This window comes from Arvicola amphibius, chromosome 2, assembly GCF_903992535.2.
Source record: "Arvicola amphibius chromosome 2, mArvAmp1.2, whole genome shotgun sequence".
NCBI classification, from domain to species: domain Eukaryota; kingdom Metazoa; phylum Chordata; class Mammalia; order Rodentia; family Cricetidae; genus Arvicola; species Arvicola amphibius.
The window spans coordinates 103,524,071-103,543,276 of NC_052048.2; the positions used below are offsets into that span (position 1 = coordinate 103,524,071).

Below are 19,206 nucleotides of genomic sequence, written 5' to 3' on the forward strand. Positions count from 1 at the left end.
CAGGCCAGTTGCTCATTAATCCTGATGGCTCCCAGGTGCCCTGGCATAATTAATTATTGTTTCTCCAGGAGTACAGAGAAGTGTCATCGCCCAAGGACACAGGGATGGGGACAGAGACGTTTCCAGAGGCCTGCCCTACTGCTCTTCCCCCTCCCTCAGAGCAGGGACATAGTGACTTCATCTAGGACACTGACACTAGTGGCTGGGCCTGCTCCTTACTCCACGAACTACCGTGAACTGGCTAAGGGGAGGCACTGCAGGCTTGTTGGCGCCTATATTGGACACTCAGGAGCTTCCAGGGCTAGGAATGGTAAGATCCTTCCTTCCAGGCTCCCGATAGGGAACAGGATGGGCAACAAGTCCTGGAAAGAGCAGAGCCAGGAGCACAGGTGAGTGGGTGCAGCCTTACACCTCCTAGGAGCCCAGTGGATTATGTGTGGCTGTAACTGGAAGTGATGTGGCTGGACTTCAGGTTCAGGGTGTCTTGGGCTGTCTAAAGAAACCCCACAGACCAAGAGACTTAAATAACAACCTCATGTGACAACACTGGAGGCTTGTCACAGTGTTGGGCTTCCTGGAGTCACCTTCCAACTGTCTTCCATTGTATGTGAGCACTTCATTCCCCCTGGACTAGGCCCCAGCTTTATACAGGGTCTTATTTAATTTTAATTAGCACTGGGCAACAAGGACTTCAATGCATGGACACTGGAGACTCGTCCTAACAATGGAGGGTGAGCTTTCCAGGCCCAGGAAACAGCAGACAAAGACCCTGGGGAAGGACCAGGGCTGATGGCCCATGTTGCTATGACAGTATCGGGGGAATAGGCCTGGGTGGAAGCCGACTGTATAGGCCTTATAATTTGCTATGTAGCAGAGGCTTGGGACTGCCTCCAAGGTGGAACCTGGCGAGCTCAGGGGCAGAGACGGCTATGGGTGAGGACAAGACCAGTTAAGATGTGGTCCATGCTGGGTGTGGTAGTTTATGCCTTTAATCCTAGCACTCTGGAGGCTGAGGCAGGAGGATCCAGACTTCCATGTCTGCCTGGTTTTACCTACACAGCAAAATACGGTGTGGGAGAAAGTAAGCTGGGAAGGGTTGTGGGAGAAGGTAAGCTGGGAAGGGGTGTGGGAGGAGGTGAGCTGGGAGGGGGTGTGGGAGGAGGTGAGCTGGGAAGGGGTATGGGAGAAAGTAAGCTGGGAAGGGGTGTGGGAGGAGGTGAGCTGGGAAGGGGTGTGGGAGGAGGTGAGCTGGGAAGGGGGCATGGGAGGAGGTAAACTGTGAAGGGGGCATGGAAGGAGGTAAGCTGGGAAGGGGGTGTGGGAGGAGGTAAGCTGGGAAGGGGGTGTGGGAGGAGGTAAGCTGGGAAGGGGATATGGGAGGAGGTGAGCTGGGAAGGGGTGTGGGAGGTGAGCTGGGAAGGGGTGTGGGAGGTGAGCTGGGAGGGGGTGTGGGAGAAGGTGAGCTGGGAAGGGGTGTGGGAGGTGGTGAGCTGGGAAGGGGTGTGGGAGGAGGTGAGCTGGGAGGGGGGTGTGGGAGGAGGTGAGCTGGGAAGGGGGTGTGGGAGGAGGTGAGCTGGGAAGGGGTGTGGGAGGTGAGCTGGGAAGGGGTATGGGAGGTGAGCTGGGAGGGGGTGTGGGAGAAGGTGAGCTGGGAAGGGGTGTGGGAGAAGGTGAGCTGGGAAGGGGTATGGGAGAAGGTGAGCTGGGAAGGGGTGTGGGAGGAGGTGAGCTGGGAGGGGGTGTGGGAGAAGGTGAGCTGGGAGGGGGTGTGGGAGGTGAGCTGGGAAGGGGTGTGGGAGGTGAGCTGGGAGGGGGTGTGGGAGAAGGTGAGCTGGGAGGGGGTGTAGGTGGTGAGCTGGGAAGGGGTGTGGGAGAAGGTGAGCTGGGAAGGGGGTGTGGGAGGAGGTGAGCTGGGAAGGGGTGTGGGAGGTGAGCTGGGAGGGGGTGTGGGTGGTGAGCTGGGAAGGGGTGTGGGAGGTGAGCTGGGAAGGGGTGTGGGAGGAGGTGAGCTGGGAAGGGGTGTGGGAGGTGAGCTGGGAGGGGGTGTGGGAGAAGGTGAGCTGGGAGGGGGTGTGGGAGAAGGTGAGCTGGGAAGGGGTGTGGGAGGAGGTGAGCTGGGAAGGGGTGTGGGAGAAGGTGAGCTGGGAAAGAGCTGGACTACGCCTCCTGGAGGAACACAAGACCCCCATAACTTACTGTGTTTACTGGCCCCTCCTCAAGGTTACACAGTAGGAGCGACAGTTGGGGAAGGAGGCTGGCCTGCTGAGCTGCCTCCGAGTTCTATGTGTGCTGCAGACACAGCTTTTCAGTCACCACCAAGGTTGGGCGGGCGTCCTCTTCAGTACCTCTGGGTGTCCATGCTCCTATGAGTGACCCCCTTCCCCTCCGGAATTCACTGCTTCTCTAAGTTAGTCTGGGGTAGGACAGTCTGTCTGTCATCTGTGTCACTTGTGGTGCCTGCCCATGTCTCCCCAGGAAGCCACACAAGTTTTATCGTCTTGCTTTATTACAACAGTGAACACACACAGGGCTTTGCTTTGTCCCACAGACATTCTGTTTATGGAGCTGGGCTGGAACCTAGGCCCTCAGCACACAAGGCCGAAGTTGTGCTCTGCTGCACCCCAAGGTTGTGTACCCTGCTTTTAAAGCGAGCGTTTTCCCATGAATGAGGAAAGCTGGGTACCCAAAGCTGTTTCCAGGTGCTTTACATTTCTCAAAGTGGAAAAAGTAGACAAGTGTTAAGTACACGTCCTGACTTCCAGGCACACAGGGATGCATAGGCGCTACGCCTGGCCTGAGATGTTTCTTGTCCCCGCTGTGTTCTGAGTGTGCTGATGGCTCTCAACCCGTCCCAGGCCATCCAGGGTGGCTTGTCAGGCCAGAAGTGAGCAAAGAGATGCTTTGGCTTGGGATGTGTGGAAGGAAGACAATGAACTGTAATCATTTAGGCCTACAGTGAGAACAGGCACTAATACACATCTGTACATATATAATATATACATTCTGTGAGTATTCAGAAGTGATACATGAGCAGGTTAACTTCCAGGAATAAACCAAAGGGACCCAAAGTGTCTTGTGTTTCCTGTCCCTGAAATGCCATCACAGAGTCCACCTTCACCAACAGGCAGTGCTGTGGGAACTGCAGGGTAGGCAGGACGGTGGGTGTGAGAAGAGCCCCAGCTCAAGGCAGGCTCCTATCCACCTGTCACATGCGTTTACTGATCCATCTGCTTGAGTATCTGCCAGGTACAGAAACCTGGTGGGAACTAGGCCAGCTTGAGGCATTGTGTGTTGAAGCTGTCCCCTTCTTTGCTGGCGACGGCCTCGAGCAGGCTCTGCTTCTTCTGCATGCTCCTTGAGGACTCCAGCTCGTACATGGTGGTCAGGTTGAAGAGCACACTCTCATGTAGGTAGTGCCTGGGGTCCTGCTGCACCATGGCCTCCAGCTGCCTCAGGGAGTCCTTGAGCTTGCCCAGGTAAAGCAGACACACAGCAGCATTGTTGTTGGCCTGCAGGAAAGGACATGTGCTTAGGGTGACCCTGCCTGCTGTTGCTGCTCCCTGGTCCCCATGTCTCACCACCCTTTTATGGACCTCTCTAGCTATCGGAGGCCAGGCCAGCTCAGAGCAGAAATCTGGGTTTACTGGGGGGGGGGGAGGGGAGGGTACCAAGACTTACCACTGCATTTGTGGGGTCCATCTTCAAGATCTCTGTGAAGAACTTGTGAGCTTCTGCAAAGTTATTCTGGCCGAGGTACAGAAAGGCTCTGTAATGCACACACAGGTAAAGCGGTGAGCACAGGCAAGCCAAGGGTTCTCTCCAGCCAGGGCTAGGTTCACAGGTCCCATGGGAATAAGGGGCACACATGCCAGAGTGAGTTGTGTGCTCTTGGGTGGAGGCAGTGGCTTTACCGCTGACTGAAACATCAGACTCACTACCAAGTCAGCTGCCCAGGTTCCAGTCTAGACACTAAAGCTCCAACCAAGGTCACTTCCTGTCGTACAAACTGAGCCCTGCTCCACGTTTACTTTCTGGAGATGGTTAGAAGGGTGGGCAGGTCTGTCCTGATGACTGCACTCATGATCTTCTGACACATGACTCCTGAAAGCTCATCTGAGACCCGAGCTGGCAGGAGCCAGATGGCGGGCATCACACACAGGGGAGTCTCTACTGAAAACAAGTGGGCTCTGTAGAGCAGGGTCCCTTCAGATTGGTTCTTAGGAGTAAGGGGCAGGGCTGTGATTCTATAATGCCTGAGGCTCCTGGGTCTCAGTACTGAGGACAGGGACAGGTGGGAGAAAGACATCCCAAACTGTGGGCCAATGAGATGACTGGTTAAGGTTAAATCGCCAGCTGTCCTTCAAACCCCGAGTCCAGTCTCTGGAGCTCACAGGTGTCAGAGCCAACTCTCCACAGTGGCCCCCTGAGCTCAGCACACACACTAAGTTAAATCACTGAAAGATATTTACCTGTTCATTAAAACCATTATTTTACCCTGTAGTCCATCCAACTTCTGCGTCACTTTCTCAACATCTTGAAAATACTTTTCAGCTGTTTTTATGTCTCCAATCTGCTTGGACAAAGTTCCACAGTCAGTTTAGTCGACAAGTTCAAAGAGGTATAAATGTAGAATCACATCTGTTCCCCAGTATTGTGTCAGAATAGGAAGTCCCCGTGTGTCACCCAGGGGACCTCAGAGCCCACCCAGTGAGCAGGGGACATTTAAGACAGAGTTTCAGGTTGGTGTTCAGCAAAAGACCAAAGCAACCCAAAGTGTCTGGTGCTTCTTGTCTCCATCAGGGAATTATGTTAATGTGAACACCTGTCTCAGGTCTTACGACTCAGCAGCTGAGTCCCCAAGAATAAATTCCGGCATACCATTAAATAAAAACAAACTCTAGGAATAACACAAGATGCCCAGGTCAACTTCTGGGGTATTTCTGCCTGGTGACAGAGTAGATACCACCAATTTTACATTTTCAAAGTAATATTTTAACTAAATAATAGAGAATAATACTTTGATACTATTATAAACATAAAGGAAATCATTAGCCACTCATATACCTTGTAAGGAAATCATTAGCCCCTCAAACAAGGCAGGGCCCTCAGGATAGACACCAGGGAGATGAAAGGAATTCATACTCGCCGGCACCGGGAGGCCTGGCCCTGGCTCTCCATCAGTGATGGGGCAGTGTCAGGATACAGAGCCGAGCTGTCCAGGCATCGTCCATGCCCTTCGTTTGCCTTAAGAGTATGAAGGCAAATAACCGGGTGGTGATGGCGCACACCTTTAATCCCAGCACTCGGGAGGCAGAGGCAGGCAGATCTCTGAGTTCGAGGCCAGCCTGGTCTACAAGAGCTAGTTCCAGGACAGGCTCTAGAAACTACAGAGAAACCCTGTCTCAAAAAACTAAAAATGTAAAAAAAAATATGAGGGGAAAGCAATGCTCCACTCGGCTTGGACAAGCGGAAGAAAAGAAAGGGTTTTGCTGCACACACTGGTAAGGGACAGACACATGTCCCATGTGTTCACAGTCTACCTGAAGGACACTCCAAAAGTCCCACACAGTATCATCTTTTGACTACACTGTACCTTATTATAGTCAACATTCTGTTTGTCTCTTAATGCCTGGAGGAGGCCTGAGTGACTGAGCTGCGTGAATTCTCGATTCTGGTGAAGTCCAGCATATGTACTAGGAGGCTTGTTTGAGGTGTCTCAGCCTGGTGGCTCTCCCCTTTGACAGCACCTTATCTCTGTTTGAGAACACACTTGGGTTGACCTCTGTCTTATGCGGGGAGTCAGTGCTTTGGGGAGCAGATCATCAGCTACCTATCTGCAGGCCTGTTTCTGGACTAGAGTGAGACCCAGGTAAGTCTCTCCAGAGTGACTCTAGAGTACAGAGTACAGGGCAGCTTGGCGGAGAGAGCCTGAGGTCCTACCCTGGGGAAGCTCTGCTTCACCCTGCAGGAGGGTGTAATGGACAGTTAGTGAGTACTGTATCCACAGTGGCCCGAGGCCTGGGGAGGGGCAAGTGGAAGGGGCCCTCTCTAGTGTGGGCTCATTGCACCCGCCGAGCTGGGGATGCTGAGCTGGGGATGACGGGCAGCTCTGGTTGAGACACTCCGGCCTTCCCACTGACGGTCTTCAATAGACACCTCATTTGCTATTTGTCCTTATAATCATTTCTAGCCACTCAACAGCTCAAAAAACAAAAGTTTTTGCATTTCCTGGGGAGGGGTTGACAGCTTTTCAAGCTGGAAGGCCATCCCTTTCTAAGCAGTTTCCTTGAGGTCTGACTGCTGGTTACTGAGCTGCAAGTACACAACACAGATACGATGTCTAGGACACGTCAGGGTGTACGGCCACCATCCGGCAGACATCCTTGGGCCACTGTGTACCACTCTTCCCCACCTGCTCCTTCTCGTGGCTGCAGTTCCAACAGGACATCCCCATCTGCTATGCTGCTGCTGTCCCTGTCATGTTGAGGCCTCTCCCAGCATTCACTCCCTGGCTCCCTGCAGTTTGGAGTCTCCCTCATGGTCTGCCACCTTCCTGGCTCTCCAGTGAACTCTGGTAGTCATGGGTCTCCTGCTTTCAAGCCACATGGTCAGAGGATCCCCTTGCCCTGGACAGCAGCGCAGCGGCATCCATTGGCTACCGCACCTCCATGGTGGTATGAGTGATGACCTCCTAAGGCCCACGTGAAAAGACCTGGAGGGGCGGAGTGTGAGCCAGAGAGAAGTGACTTCAAAGGACAAATGCTGCAGATGCCCAGAGACTGGATGACTCTGCTCTGCCTCTGGACTGTCTGAGATGTTCCCGGACACAGGCAAACGGGCTTCCTCAATGTGGAATCCCTCTCATGTCCAATCTCCCCCCCCCCCCCCCCCCGCTAGCCACTGTCCGTCTACCTGCTCTCTGAGCAGAAGGCACACATGGTCTATAGGATGCTGTGTGTGATGGTGGCATCCACAGGCCTGAGAGTTTCAGATATGCAGATGCCACCTGGCCTCTCTTAGGGCAGGCAGGGAATTGCGGGCAGGAGGCAGTCATGCCTGTGGGGACCCGCAAAGGCACTAAGAGTTCCCTCATATCTGGGAACGGAATCAAAAACAAGCCCTTTACTGTGCTGTACGCCTGAGCTGGGTTTCCAGCTGTTACATGCATGGCGCACAGTCTACGGAGGTGACCCTGTGCTCACAGCCAGACTGGCTCTACGCCTATCTCTGAAAGAATGAAGGCCACTCTGCAGAATAAAGCAGCCTGAAGAATTACAACAGAAGGTCTGTGGCCAGGAGACCTCGGACAGGCTGGGGAGGGGCGAGCGCCTCTGGGGCACTCATATTTGTCAAAGTTGTCTTCCTCTGTGGTCCAGCAGTTGTGGGGTGATAAAATAATGGCTCACCTATTCTTAAGTCACACTGTTTTAGAGGAACCTTAAAAACACATTTAAATGTAAGTGTGGAGCCAAGGGAGAAGGTACATACCAATATCCAAGTTCACCGGCGTGAGATTATTGAGGGGTCTGCTGCCTGTCATTTATTCCACTGTGGTTGGTGCGGTTCATTCCTGATGCTTCCCCCACAAGCCTCTGCACATTAGCTTACAGTAAACTGCTTCTATTCCAACTCTTCAGCATTGTAATGGAAAAGTGCCTGGCCTTGTTTGGAGCAGTGTCTGATTTTCCATTTCTCTGGTGTACTTTCCCAGACTCAGGAGCCAGGGATGGCCACTGAGAACATGTGAGTGTGTCCACATTTGGTTTTACACACTCAGACAGACATGGCTGTAGAAGGGCTTGGCTCGCTCTGCTCACTCATCACTGTGGGATGACCAGGTATTTTAAACCTGGCCATGCCGTGCTGATGAGAACCCAAGTCGGCTGGTGTGGGAGGTCCTTCTGTCTATCTGTTGCTTTTATTGGTTAATGAATAAAAAAACTGTCTTGAGCCTATAGCAGAGCAGAGCTAGGCAGGGAAAACTAAACTGAATGCTGGGAGAAAGATGCTGAAACTTTGCTGGTAGGCCACGACCTCGTGGTGATGCACAGATTAATGGAGATGGGTTAAATTAAAATGTAAGAGTTAGCCAATAAGAAGCTAGAGCTAATGGGCCAACCAGTGGTTGAAATAATACAGTTTCTGTGTGGTTATTTTGGTTACAACAGTCAGCTGCTGCTCTTTCTCACTGAAGACTGGCCAGTTACTCCTGTGCACCAAGGGCAAGAGAATGGGGACGCAAGACCAGATGCCAGCACCACACTGTTAGCAGGTCAAACTCAACAGTGCCCAGGAATCCTGGCCTTGAAGATCTAACCTACCAGGGCTCTGATGCCTTGGCCCAGGGGATATTGCAGCTCTTGCCTGGAGCAACATGTCTGGAGGGCTGTGGCTCTCCTCCATCTTGGATCCTGAGATGGAACACTGGCCTGCAGCAGTGCCCAAGGCTGAGGAACCCAGCCCTGCTACACAGCAAACCAACTACTCCTGGGTTTTGTTCTTTTTCTATCTGCCGAGGACATGACCTTTCTTTCCTCCCCAGGGCAGCACTGGCTGATACCTATATCAGCCCTGGGCTTTCAGCATCCGTGAGCCTTGGTGAGCCAAGGCTCTCCTCTGATTTGCAGTTGGAATTCAAGATGGAGCAAGGGCTTCCTTTTCCATTCTCCTCCCGTTCACTCGGCATTCATCAGCTCAGCTCAGTAGTGAAGCTGGTCTCATCTGTAAACGTTTACCCTTTCTGATGTTCCATGGCTCCCACTGTGGAGATGTAATCCACGAGGGACATGCATCGTTAGGGGTGTCCCGGCCCCAAACTATCAAATTTCAGTGTTCCCTCTTGTGTCCTGATTGGTCCAGGCAGGAGGGCCTTGCTAAGGAGTTGGGACGCAGGATATAGTACCCGGGAGTTCTAGACTCCCGGTGTCAGGAAGAGGCAGAATCTGTTCTGATGTGGCGGCTAACTGTGAGGTCAGGAGCGCAGGAGTGCTTCACTCCTGTGACCATGCACCTGTGTGGGTTGGCTCTTTCTCCTCTTGCCATTAGCTGTCCCTCACCCACCTGCCTCTCCCACATTCAGAGGCTCTCAAGAGACAGACACACAGGGTCTATATGCTGGGCACCCTGCAGTGTGAGATCACGACCCTGGAACCGACAGGAAGATATGCCAAACACTAGAGAGCCTTGCTGAGGGTGGCTGAGCCTCTGGATTACTGCAGCAGCCACTGTGACAGGGTGCACTTGAATGTTCCCTCAACAGAGCAGCTGCAGTTTGGCAGATGTCCTTGGCTGCAATAGGACAGAACACCACACAACAGAATCGCTGCAAAGGACACCTTAACTTGGGTCATGTTCACTTGAACTAAAACATTGCCTTACTGCTCCTTCTCTGTGTCAGCTCTGAGGGACAGAGTTTCCCAGCAGCCCGGCTGGATCGCAGCCGCCCTGCTCAGCTGCCAGGCTGCCAGCAGTTACCTGGAGGAGGATGCGGCCAATGCCACTCAGCAGCTGTGGCTCCTGCTCCGGGTAGTATTTGATCACTGTGCGGTAAGCGTCGACGGCCAGCACGTAGTCCTGTGGCAAGAGACCAAGAGCAGGCTGTGAGCTGGAGACGCTGTACAGCTGTTCCCTGAACGTTACAGACTGAGGGTGCACACACAGACAGCTGTGGAGGCGGCAGGCCAGCCCAGGACCCCTTCCTTCATGGTGATGGGCTGAGTTCTGTGTGACACACATCCCTGCTGTCATCACAGAGGCTCTGGACCTAGAGTTAGGTCCACAGGCTGCCTCCATGCTGGGTCCCTTGCTCTTTCTGGCAGAGGTGTGGTAAAGACTTGTGGTTCTGCACTATCCCATCCTCCAGACATACAAGCCACACTCTCAAAGTGTCTCAGACATTTTCTGTGCTAGACACTGGGGTGAAATATCTGTTTTGAAACAAAGAGCCTGCCAATAGCCTTCGCGATGACAGTGAGGGCATACGGCTGTCACTGCTTCCTATAACGAATGTGTACTCAGGCTGCTCTATAGGGACGACAAGTGTACAGAGGCCCTGACGTACTGCAGCCTGGGGTCTGCAATCTGCACAGCCTTTGTCTCGCGTGCTCTAGCTGTGTGCACCTTCCGATCGTGTCCACACGCCAACCCTGCTTGCAGCTCTCCTTGAGGCAACCACCGACACAGTGCCCATTTCCCATTTTTGGCCTACAGTAGTAAAAGGTGTGAGACCTGGTCTCAGAGAGTCCTCTTGCATCCTCAGTAGCCAGGCACTCGAGCAAGTGTGAACTTGGTGTGAACTGTGCTGAGCACTTACTTCCTCTCGGTTCTGGCTCACAGTCACCAGCCCAGGGTCACCACTGCTGATTTTCTCCTAACAGTAAGACCCGGGAAGGTATTTCATTCTGTATTCTAAACTTTGTTTCCTCCAAACTGGGACTTCAGTTACTGAGCTTGCTAATTGGGAGGTTAAAAGACAGACGACGAGCAAAATTCCAGTTTGGCAGGGGGAAAAAAAAGAAGACTCTCCAGTCTGGTACCTTCAAGTACAGCTCGTTAAAACTAATTTTATTCAAGGCCTGATGCTCACAAGGAGCCAGAGCCCACGTGCCTTGACTTCCTCTCCCACCACACCAATGCAGCCCGCGGCCAGGCTGCCTTACTTATAGCTGTGCCAGCAGGAGCATGTGTGCTCGTGTGCAGGGGCATCTGTGTCCGGTGCTTGTGATGGCACCGCACATTCTGGAAGCCAGGGTTATGGCTGGGAGACCATGCCATTCTCGTGTGGCTGGGGGACCTGCTTTCAGACCACTGTCCTGGGCTTTGGCCGCTCCACACATGAGCAGCAACCAGTTTTACTTCCCTCAGGAGAGTCATGGCCCCTAAGCTCCATGCTACTGTCCCTCCCTCTAACCTGACTGCACCCTCACATTTGGTTTCTGTGAGCAAAGGGCAGACTGTGCTGAGTGTCACCAGCTCTAAATCACAGGGCGGCACCTGATCACATGCTGTTGTGACCTGTGCTCCTCTTGATGCATCTGACAGACAGCTGTGGGCGGGCCAGGGTAGGAGCATGGAAGGTCAGTATGCCTGGGTAACAAGCCCTGCTGGAATTCTAGGTTTTTTGACTGACATTGCTGCCTTCCAAACATGCCTAGAGTCAGGGGTTCATGCTACTGAGGATGGCCCGGCAGGAAAGAAATAGGCCTAACTATACCTGAATATACCTGTTATAGATCATCTATCTATCATCTCTCTCTCTCTCTCTCTCTCTCTCTCTCTCTCTCTCGATCTATCTATCTATCTATCTATCTATCTATCTATCTATCTATCTATCTATCTATCTATCTATCTATCTACTGTGTATCTCTGTACAGCCTGTAGTGATGCAGATCACGCTGGTCTGCTGGTCTTGAATTCTCAGAGATCCCCAGCCTCTGCCTCCCAGGTGTTGGGATTAAAGGTGTGCATGTCCAGTCTTTACTGCTCTCCTGGGAACGCAGGGTAGACCCAGCAGAGAAGGGACCAGCAGGCAGGGCAGAGGTGTAAATGTTTGCAGATGTCAACAAGCCTCAGGGGTTAGGGCGTGCCTGTTCGAGGGAGGGTACTTTCCAGTGGGTTGCAAGCTGAGCTGGTGAATTCACTCAATCCCTGAAGCCTGGAGGGTCTCTTTAAAGCAACAAGGCCAACAACAGCTTCTCCGAGAGTGCCCAGACGCCCATGCACGGGCAAAAGTATTCTAGCCTGACCTGTTAGCAATAACACTGAGGGGACGACAGCTGAACCACATTAGTGGCCTTTTCCCACTGAAGGCGTCACATAGTGTGACCAGAGCAAAGAGGAGGCAGCCTGTGTGCCTAAACGGGTGGTGGCGCCTGTGGGAGGTGTGGGGATGTGGAGCTAGGGAATGGCCAAGGGAGGCTGCAGCACCAGGCAGATCCACCCAAGTCGTGTTTACAAACAGTGGGCTTTGTCTTGCAAGCAAGGGTCCCGCACAACGTATTGTGGGATACTCAGAACTGGAACATATAGCCAAATTTCTTATCATTAAAAGACTGATTAACTCACTGTTAGCCAGCACACAGGCCCCAGCGCTGCGGCCCAGCCACCACGGCAATACTGGTTGTGCCCACTAGATGGCAGAAGAGCGCATATGCTTGCATCCACTCTACTTACAACCTTTCACTCCTCTAACTCATGAAAATAAAAATTAAACCGAACTTTTAACTTAAATTACACCCATTGTGAAATCATTTTTGAAACATGGTAATGTGTTCTATACCGAGTCCGGAGTGGTGGGGTGACACAGACGGACATTTGTGCCCGGGTTGATGGTGCTATCACTGGGCAGGAGAACAAAGGAAAGCATTTTTGTTCCGTGGTTTTCTAACCGAGCATCTCGGAAATGCAAGCAGCCGAATGCCCGACATTGAAGCAGGGACTTCCTTCTCTGAAGATCTCCAGCTTATGGTTGGGCAACTCACTGCTGCATGCTTAATGATGCCTGGCAACCAAGACTCAGAGACTTTCAGGTGATGTTTGCCCCTGGCCACAGCAGTGCTGAGGCGGGGGGGGGGGGGGGGGGGGGGGGGAGGGGCTGGCTGGCTAAAGGCTGCAGCACATGGGGGGGGGGGCAGGCTCTGCAATGATGTCATGAGGGAAGAGGACGGATGAGAGCAGTGACAGAGTGGCTCTATAGGCAACAGGCCCTGTGCAAATGTGTCAGACACAGAACTTCTGAAAACTAACGAGTTAGAAAGTAGGAAAAGGCTGTGAGAACCAGAGCTGGGAGAGATTTTAGGACACCCATCCTTCCTGTGTCAAGGTCACCTACCAGAGGGTGAGCCTGGCCTGTCTGTCTACACCTAATGTTGCACATCACAGAGGTGCAGAGGATGCACGCTGTCCTATAGCTGGGCTGTGGCCACACACTTTTTCCTGCCAAAACCAAGGACATGGCCACATGGAGGCGTGCATTTCTCTACTTGGTAAGGTGCCCACTGACGAATGCTCAGCCAGAGCAGGATGACCTTGGCCGTGGGAGGAGTGATGAGCTGTCTCACCACAGCTCAGAAGGTGTTAACAGCGCTGCTCCGGGAGTCTGCTGCTGACAGATTCTGTGGCAGCTTCAGTGCCTGCAGCTGGCAGCAAGGCCACCAGCTCTGTGGCAGGCCACCCGTGCCCAGGGCGGGAGGCAAGCCAGGCATGGGACGTATTTGAGATGAGAGAGAAGTCTGAAAACATGGCTGCCTGTGCTGGCAGGGCCTGTGTGGAGAATAGACACAGTGTCTGATGGCTCGGTTGGGTTCCCTGATTCACGCTGGCTCCTTGGGGAAAGTTTGGGTGACCCCCTCACAAGTGGGTCTGGTGGGAAAGCCTGCCTTCAGATGTCAAAACTATCAATCGTTAAAACAAACAAAAAACGACCCTCACACTAAAACCAGAACAAAGGACGCTTTCTGGATGCAGTTCAGAGGAAAACGGGTGGAATGAGCAGCTTTAATTAGACCACTTAGACCTAGGTCTGCTCAATTAAATCCAGTAACATAAACCATTTTCTGTGGAATTTCAAAATGACAAGTTTGGCCCCCAAGTGTGAGTAACCTCTACTGAGCAATCTAGGTCACGCTGAACACTGCTGTGGCCCGCAGCCCACGTCCTTGTCAGGCCTGTGGGAGCACAGACTTCCCTGCAGCTTCCTGATGACACTGTCTTCTAGAGCAAGGTGCGCTACAGCTCAGCTACCCACGTACCTTCATCAGGAGCAGGCAGTTTGCCATGGAATACAGCACACGGCCCAGTCGCGACCTCCACAGCTGAATAGAGGCTGCAGGGGAGAGGAGAGAGAGCGCGTGAGCACGCTTGCGCAAGCTAGGAACTGCTGCACCCTGTTTACTGATTTCACCCTCTTCCCTCTCTGCAGCCTAACCCTACCAGGTTCACCAGAATGTCTTTAATCACTGTATGCAGCATTGGAGACAGAAGACTGTTCTCAGTGAGAGGGTCAGAGCGGGCTCTCATGAGACCACCTGTACAGGTGCAGCACAGGTGAGCTCTATGACAGAACGAGCATGCCTGATGCAGACATGGCACATCTGCTGGCCAGGGTGGAGGCTGACCTATGCACACAGCCCCTGCTCGTGTCCACTGGCTATGGAGGAGCAGGCTCTGCAGAGGACAAGCCTTGGTGGTTGTTTTGGCCTGGAACTGACCACTTCCCCAGGCCTTTAGTCTTAGATGGGAACAATGCTGGTCTGCCTTCTTCACAGGCTTTGCTGACACCAGCAGTGAACACCAAAGGGCTAGGTGAAAGGAAGGAGAGAAGCACCCTGCTTGCAGACAGGACAAGACAAGTGTCTTGGCTGCCACGCAGCAGACACATGAACTGTACATCTCTGCTCACTTCTGGTATCAGCCATCACCTGGTTCAGAACCTTCACTGACCGTTTCTTTTTAGGTTTTCACACTGGCACTATGAACTCGCTGGGGTTGGAATGGTCCCTTCACAGACATCTGATGTTGAGTGGAGGAGCCACACGGATGGGCTCTGAGGTCTTCAGGAGTACGGGCTGAGTTGGGGACTATATTGCTTGCATCAACGAGGGCAAGTCAACACATTCATGCCTCTGGGTTTCAGCCTTGTTACCAACAGGATATACCCATGTAAATGCACACATACACATCCCAAATCACATGCACATACACCACATATCATTTACCTACACGGCACACAAACACACATGGCCCTTCAACCCCAGGGAGTCATAAACCTTTTCAAAGGAACTCTCTGCTAGCTCTTTGCTAGCGTGCTCAGCAGTAGGAACATGCACACAAGTTCATGTATTGAGGATATAACCTAAAGTCACATGTTGATGGTATTTGAAGTGGGGGTTTTTGGGAGGGCACTGGGAAAGTAGATGAAGTCCTGAGGCGAGGCCTTACCAATGGTATTGGTGGTTTAAAAAGAGTCATGTGATGGTTACTTCCTGCTACAATGCTGTAGACCGTGCCACAGGCCAGCATCGACTCATGCATGTCCCAGACTCTAGGACTAAGAGCCTAACACAATTTTCTTCCTTATAAATGAACCAGATTTGGGTGTTTTATAGCAGAAGGAAACGGCGGAGATACAACCTTCTCAGAGGCAGATCTGCCCATGCAGTCCACCGAGTATCCATAGGTGATTTCTAAAACACCATGAAAGACCAGGATGCTCAGCCACTGACCACACACTATATGGCTCCCTTCCCTTCCTTCTCAATAGGCTCCCTCCTGCCCTGAGAATCTGTCTAGACAAATGGAAAGTACCTAGGGCACCAATGGCTGGGTGGGGCCACTCTCAGAACCCACTTATGTTTTGGGTTAAACCCGTGTTCTTCCCCTCATCTACCCAGGGTCCATCTACAGCACAGCGAGGACCACCTGTAGGGCCGAGTCTCACACACCCGAGAGCGTGAACAGAAGGGGACTGCTCACCTTGTCTGCTCTCCTGGGTGACATTGCTCAGGCTACCGTCTTCAGCTAAGCCTTGCTCCAAGTTGGCCAGGATCTGCAGTCATTTCAAACAAGGACAAGAAAACTGTGAGTGGGTTTGTCCACAGTGTCAATCTATCTCCTGGACACAGCACGCTTCTCTGGGTGGAAACTGACCCATTAGGGAATGTTTGCACAGATGTGTCCTTTGCACCACAACGACTCCCAGTTACTTGGAGCCGATGAGAAGGGCAGGACCCTCACTCTGGTGGGAGGTGGAGTTTAGGCTGATGAGACTGGTAAAGCTTTCTCAGACGTGAACACAGTAGGTGTTCCGTTTTTCTTTTCATGGAAAGCATCAGATGTGTTACACACGAGGGTAATTAACTTCTGTGGGAGCATCAACTCCCTTCCTCTGGGCACCGCCAGGCCTACAGCCTTTCCTACAATGCTGGCTAAAGTCCATGAAGATGGCACTCCCCCCCCCCCCCCCCCCCCCCCCCCCCCCCCCGCGAGGCAGGGTTTCTCTGTGTAGCCCTGGCTGTCCTGGAACTCACAGAGATCCGCCTGCCTTTGCCTCCTGAGTGCTGGGACTAAAGGTGTGCACCACCACCACCTGGCACACAGTTTTTATTGTTTGGTTAAAACCTTTGCATTGTTTCTTCTGCATTTGGGTTTCCCAGAAAAAAAAAAGTCACCATGGCCCCTGTGGCTTAGGAAGAGGGTTTACTATTGTCATTACTTTATTTATTATTTATTATTATTATATCCTGGGGCAGGATGAGAGGACTATGTGTGTGAGAAAGTGGGGACAATGTTAATGGAAAAGGCTCTCATGCATCTGTCTGCTCTGTGGAAAACCTGTCTTCCTCTCGCCACCTGCTGGGTGACGTTACCCCTGTGGCTACCCTCCAGGAGGCAGGTAGGCAGTGAAGGACAGCACTGAGTGTCCTCTCAATACCTACCTATGCCACACTGGTATTATCCTTTGTAAAGTCAGTAGTTTGTATAACCAAGAGAGTAATTAGCTGTGGACTGTGACACACGTGGGGCTCAAGATTGTCCTTTGAGAGATTCAGGACACAGACACAGGGTTCAGGACTGTGACCTTGGAGGGAAGTGAGCCAGTGCCAACTAGGTCAAGTGACATTTCCCAGCTAATCTGCTAATCTGACAGAGAAGGAACTCTTAAATCCCCTCAGGCTGGAGCAGAGGGAGCCCCGGAAGAAAGAGGAGGGATGAGGGACAGCAGAGGGCACCAGCATTCAGGATTCAGTTTGAGAGCACAGTGAACTAGGACAAAGGCTGGATCTGCATCTAGAAAAAGCCGCAGACAGCAGGACAGTGGACAGTTCTCTGGCTATGAGGGGTGTGGAGAGGTCCATGTGCACAACTCTGTGTTCCAGGACCACTGCATCACCCACCCTGGAACACACCTGAATCTCTGTACTGGACGTTCAGGCCTGGGAGAAGGCTGCTTCCATGGAGCCTGCATATCTCAGCCAGCACCCACGGGAGGGTGGAGGCTGCCTGCTGTTCTAGCTCTGCAGAAGTGGGGCACTTCAGAGGGGCAACAGCACCCACTGCAATGTGAGAGGCAGCACAGACAGAAGCTACTGGCAGTGGAGGTGGCAGAGGCGGAGCCAGCAAGGGCTCTACCGCCTGCTCTGGGCTCTCCTGGCTTTGTGACAGTCTGGGGAATCTTCTTTTCCAATATGCACGTATGGTCCCAGCAGGCTCAATGGCTAATGCTCATGTCCCAAGCTGGTGGCCCTACTGTGAGGTTCTAGAGAGCTCAGGAAGTAGGGCTTAGCTGGTGGAGGTAGGTACTGGGGAAAGGTCCTTGGGACCATGTGGTCCCTGGCCAGTTATAAAGGGAACAGCTTGTGCCATGCATCTTCCTGTGAGGCTATGCTGGGGCACATGGGTTAAGAGAGGAGCCTGAACCCTCTGAAAACCATGAATCAAAACATTTTCCCTCCCTTCAGTAGTCTGTGATGGGTCATGGGTCGCAGCACTTCTAAGACAAGTAACTAGCATAGCATGTAGCTACACACCAGGGGTGGGGAGGGACTGGAGCAGGTTACAGCCGCTCTCACCTCCTGTGGGTCTGGCAAGTGGGAATGAGAGGAGCTCCAGGGTCTGCAGTGTCCCAGGCCACTAAGGGGCTTGAGTATTGGTGGGAAGGTTCTGACTGCAGACATGAGAAGGTTTCTGAGCCTTGGGGGCCATGTCTGCACCACTTAGGAGATGTGGGTACTGCAGGGAAAGGCTGACCTTGTGACCCCCCACCCACAGGTCTGTGTTGTCCCGGATGCAGACCCCGAGAACAAGTATCATCAACTAGATCCCTCCCAGCAGGCGCAATGCACCACTGTCCTGGAACATGCTCTGAAGGCAGAGGTCCCTGGGAAAGCGTGGGCGGCAGAATGGTATCAACTGGCATTTCTACTGTATTTGATTAGATAAACCTGAAGGTGAGAGGATTTCTTTCGGTTTTATCAAATTTAAATCAAGAGTACATTGTGGCCACGGCCCCCAGTAGCCATCTTGTCTGGGTGAGACAGGATCTACAACTGTGCAGGCCCATTTTCTTCTTCACCCTGAAGCACCATCTTCCTCTCTCCTGCCCCTCCCAAACACCAATAATCACCAAGGACTGGTGTTGACATTGTGAATGACACAGCCCAATGGAAGCTGTGCGGAGGTCCAGCCACGGGTGCTGGCAAGCAGTGCTGCAGGAGTGGGCTCTCTTCTAATCCAGGGCAGAGCTCTCCAAAAAGGAGACAGAAGCTATGGACCCAGGTTAGTATGATAGCTTACCCTGTAATGAAAAAAGGGAGGGGAGGGTCTTTATTCCCCTCCCTCAAAACAGGTCTCGCAATATGGCCCAGGTTGGTTTTGAGCTTACAGGGTCAAGTGTTCCTCTTCCCTCAGCTACCCAAGTAGTTAGGACTTTGTTGCTTGTGCACTCTCCCTGGCCCAGTTCTGTTCTGAGATAACACCTTGTAAAGAGTTAATGGCTTAGAAGACTCTTCGAGGCCAGAGCAGTCCTCAGCTGAGGTCCTGCTGGCATATGGTTGGAAACCGTGGGACAAGCCCACAGTAGGAGGTCCCTTGGGTGCCATGTGCAGAGGATGGGGCAGAACAGCTCCAGGAGGGGTGGGAGTGGCTGCGTTTGGGTATCTGGATGTCATCTTGGCCATGTGGGCAAGTCTAAGCTCCACCATCCTTCAGAGATCCAGCCCTGGGCCTCTAATCTGCCACTGCAGAGACAAGGGGCTTGCGGCCCGGGAGCCAGTGACAGACAGACACGAGTGAGTGCTCCTGATGATGGGAACTGAGAAAGCAGAGGACAGAGCTCAGCCGGAGGATGGTGCCATGACAGGCTGGAGCAGCTGGAGGTCTGAGTTCAGAAAAGGGGTGACACACTCCTCTCTATCTGTGGCTGGCAAGAGAAAGTAGAGTTGGTAGGGTCAAGGGATAGCAGGTTCTGAGGTGAAGCAGGCTGACCTCTGCAATGAGATCTCTGAGATGTTTGGATGATCACCTTGGAGCATCCTGTGGCCATGAGAAGTGTAAGCAGTCAATCATCTGTAGGAAGGGGCAGGGGAAGAGACCGGTGGGCTGTGGCTCTCAAAGTTCCCATAAAAGATCAGGAGGATCGGAGGCAGAGTAACCACACGGGACCAGGCGCTGCACAGCGCAGAGTGACCACACGGGACCAGGCGCTGCACA

The 19,206-nt window shown here is 52.7% G+C and overlaps 1 protein-coding gene across 1 annotated transcript in view; it reads right to left on the reverse strand.

Moving 5' to 3' along the window:
• Nucleotides 1–2,488: 2,488 nt before the first annotated feature.
• Nucleotides 2,489–19,206, reverse strand: part of Trappc12 (trafficking protein particle complex subunit 12) — a 62,589-nt gene continuing 45,871 nt past the window's right edge. Inside the window, exons 7-12 of the mRNA XM_038317847.1 lie at nucleotides 15,472–15,544; nucleotides 13,749–13,822; nucleotides 9,475–9,573; nucleotides 4,470–4,570; nucleotides 3,679–3,766; nucleotides 2,489–3,509 (exon numbers count right to left, since the gene is read on the reverse strand). Of these exons, the coding sequence (XP_038173775.1) occupies nucleotides 3,267–3,509; nucleotides 3,679–3,766; nucleotides 4,470–4,570; nucleotides 9,475–9,573; nucleotides 13,749–13,822; nucleotides 15,472–15,544 (678 nt within the window). The 3' untranslated portion in view covers nucleotides 2,489–3,266. The remainder of the gene's footprint in view (nucleotides 3,510–3,678; nucleotides 3,767–4,469; nucleotides 4,571–9,474; nucleotides 9,574–13,748; nucleotides 13,823–15,471; nucleotides 15,545–19,206) is intronic.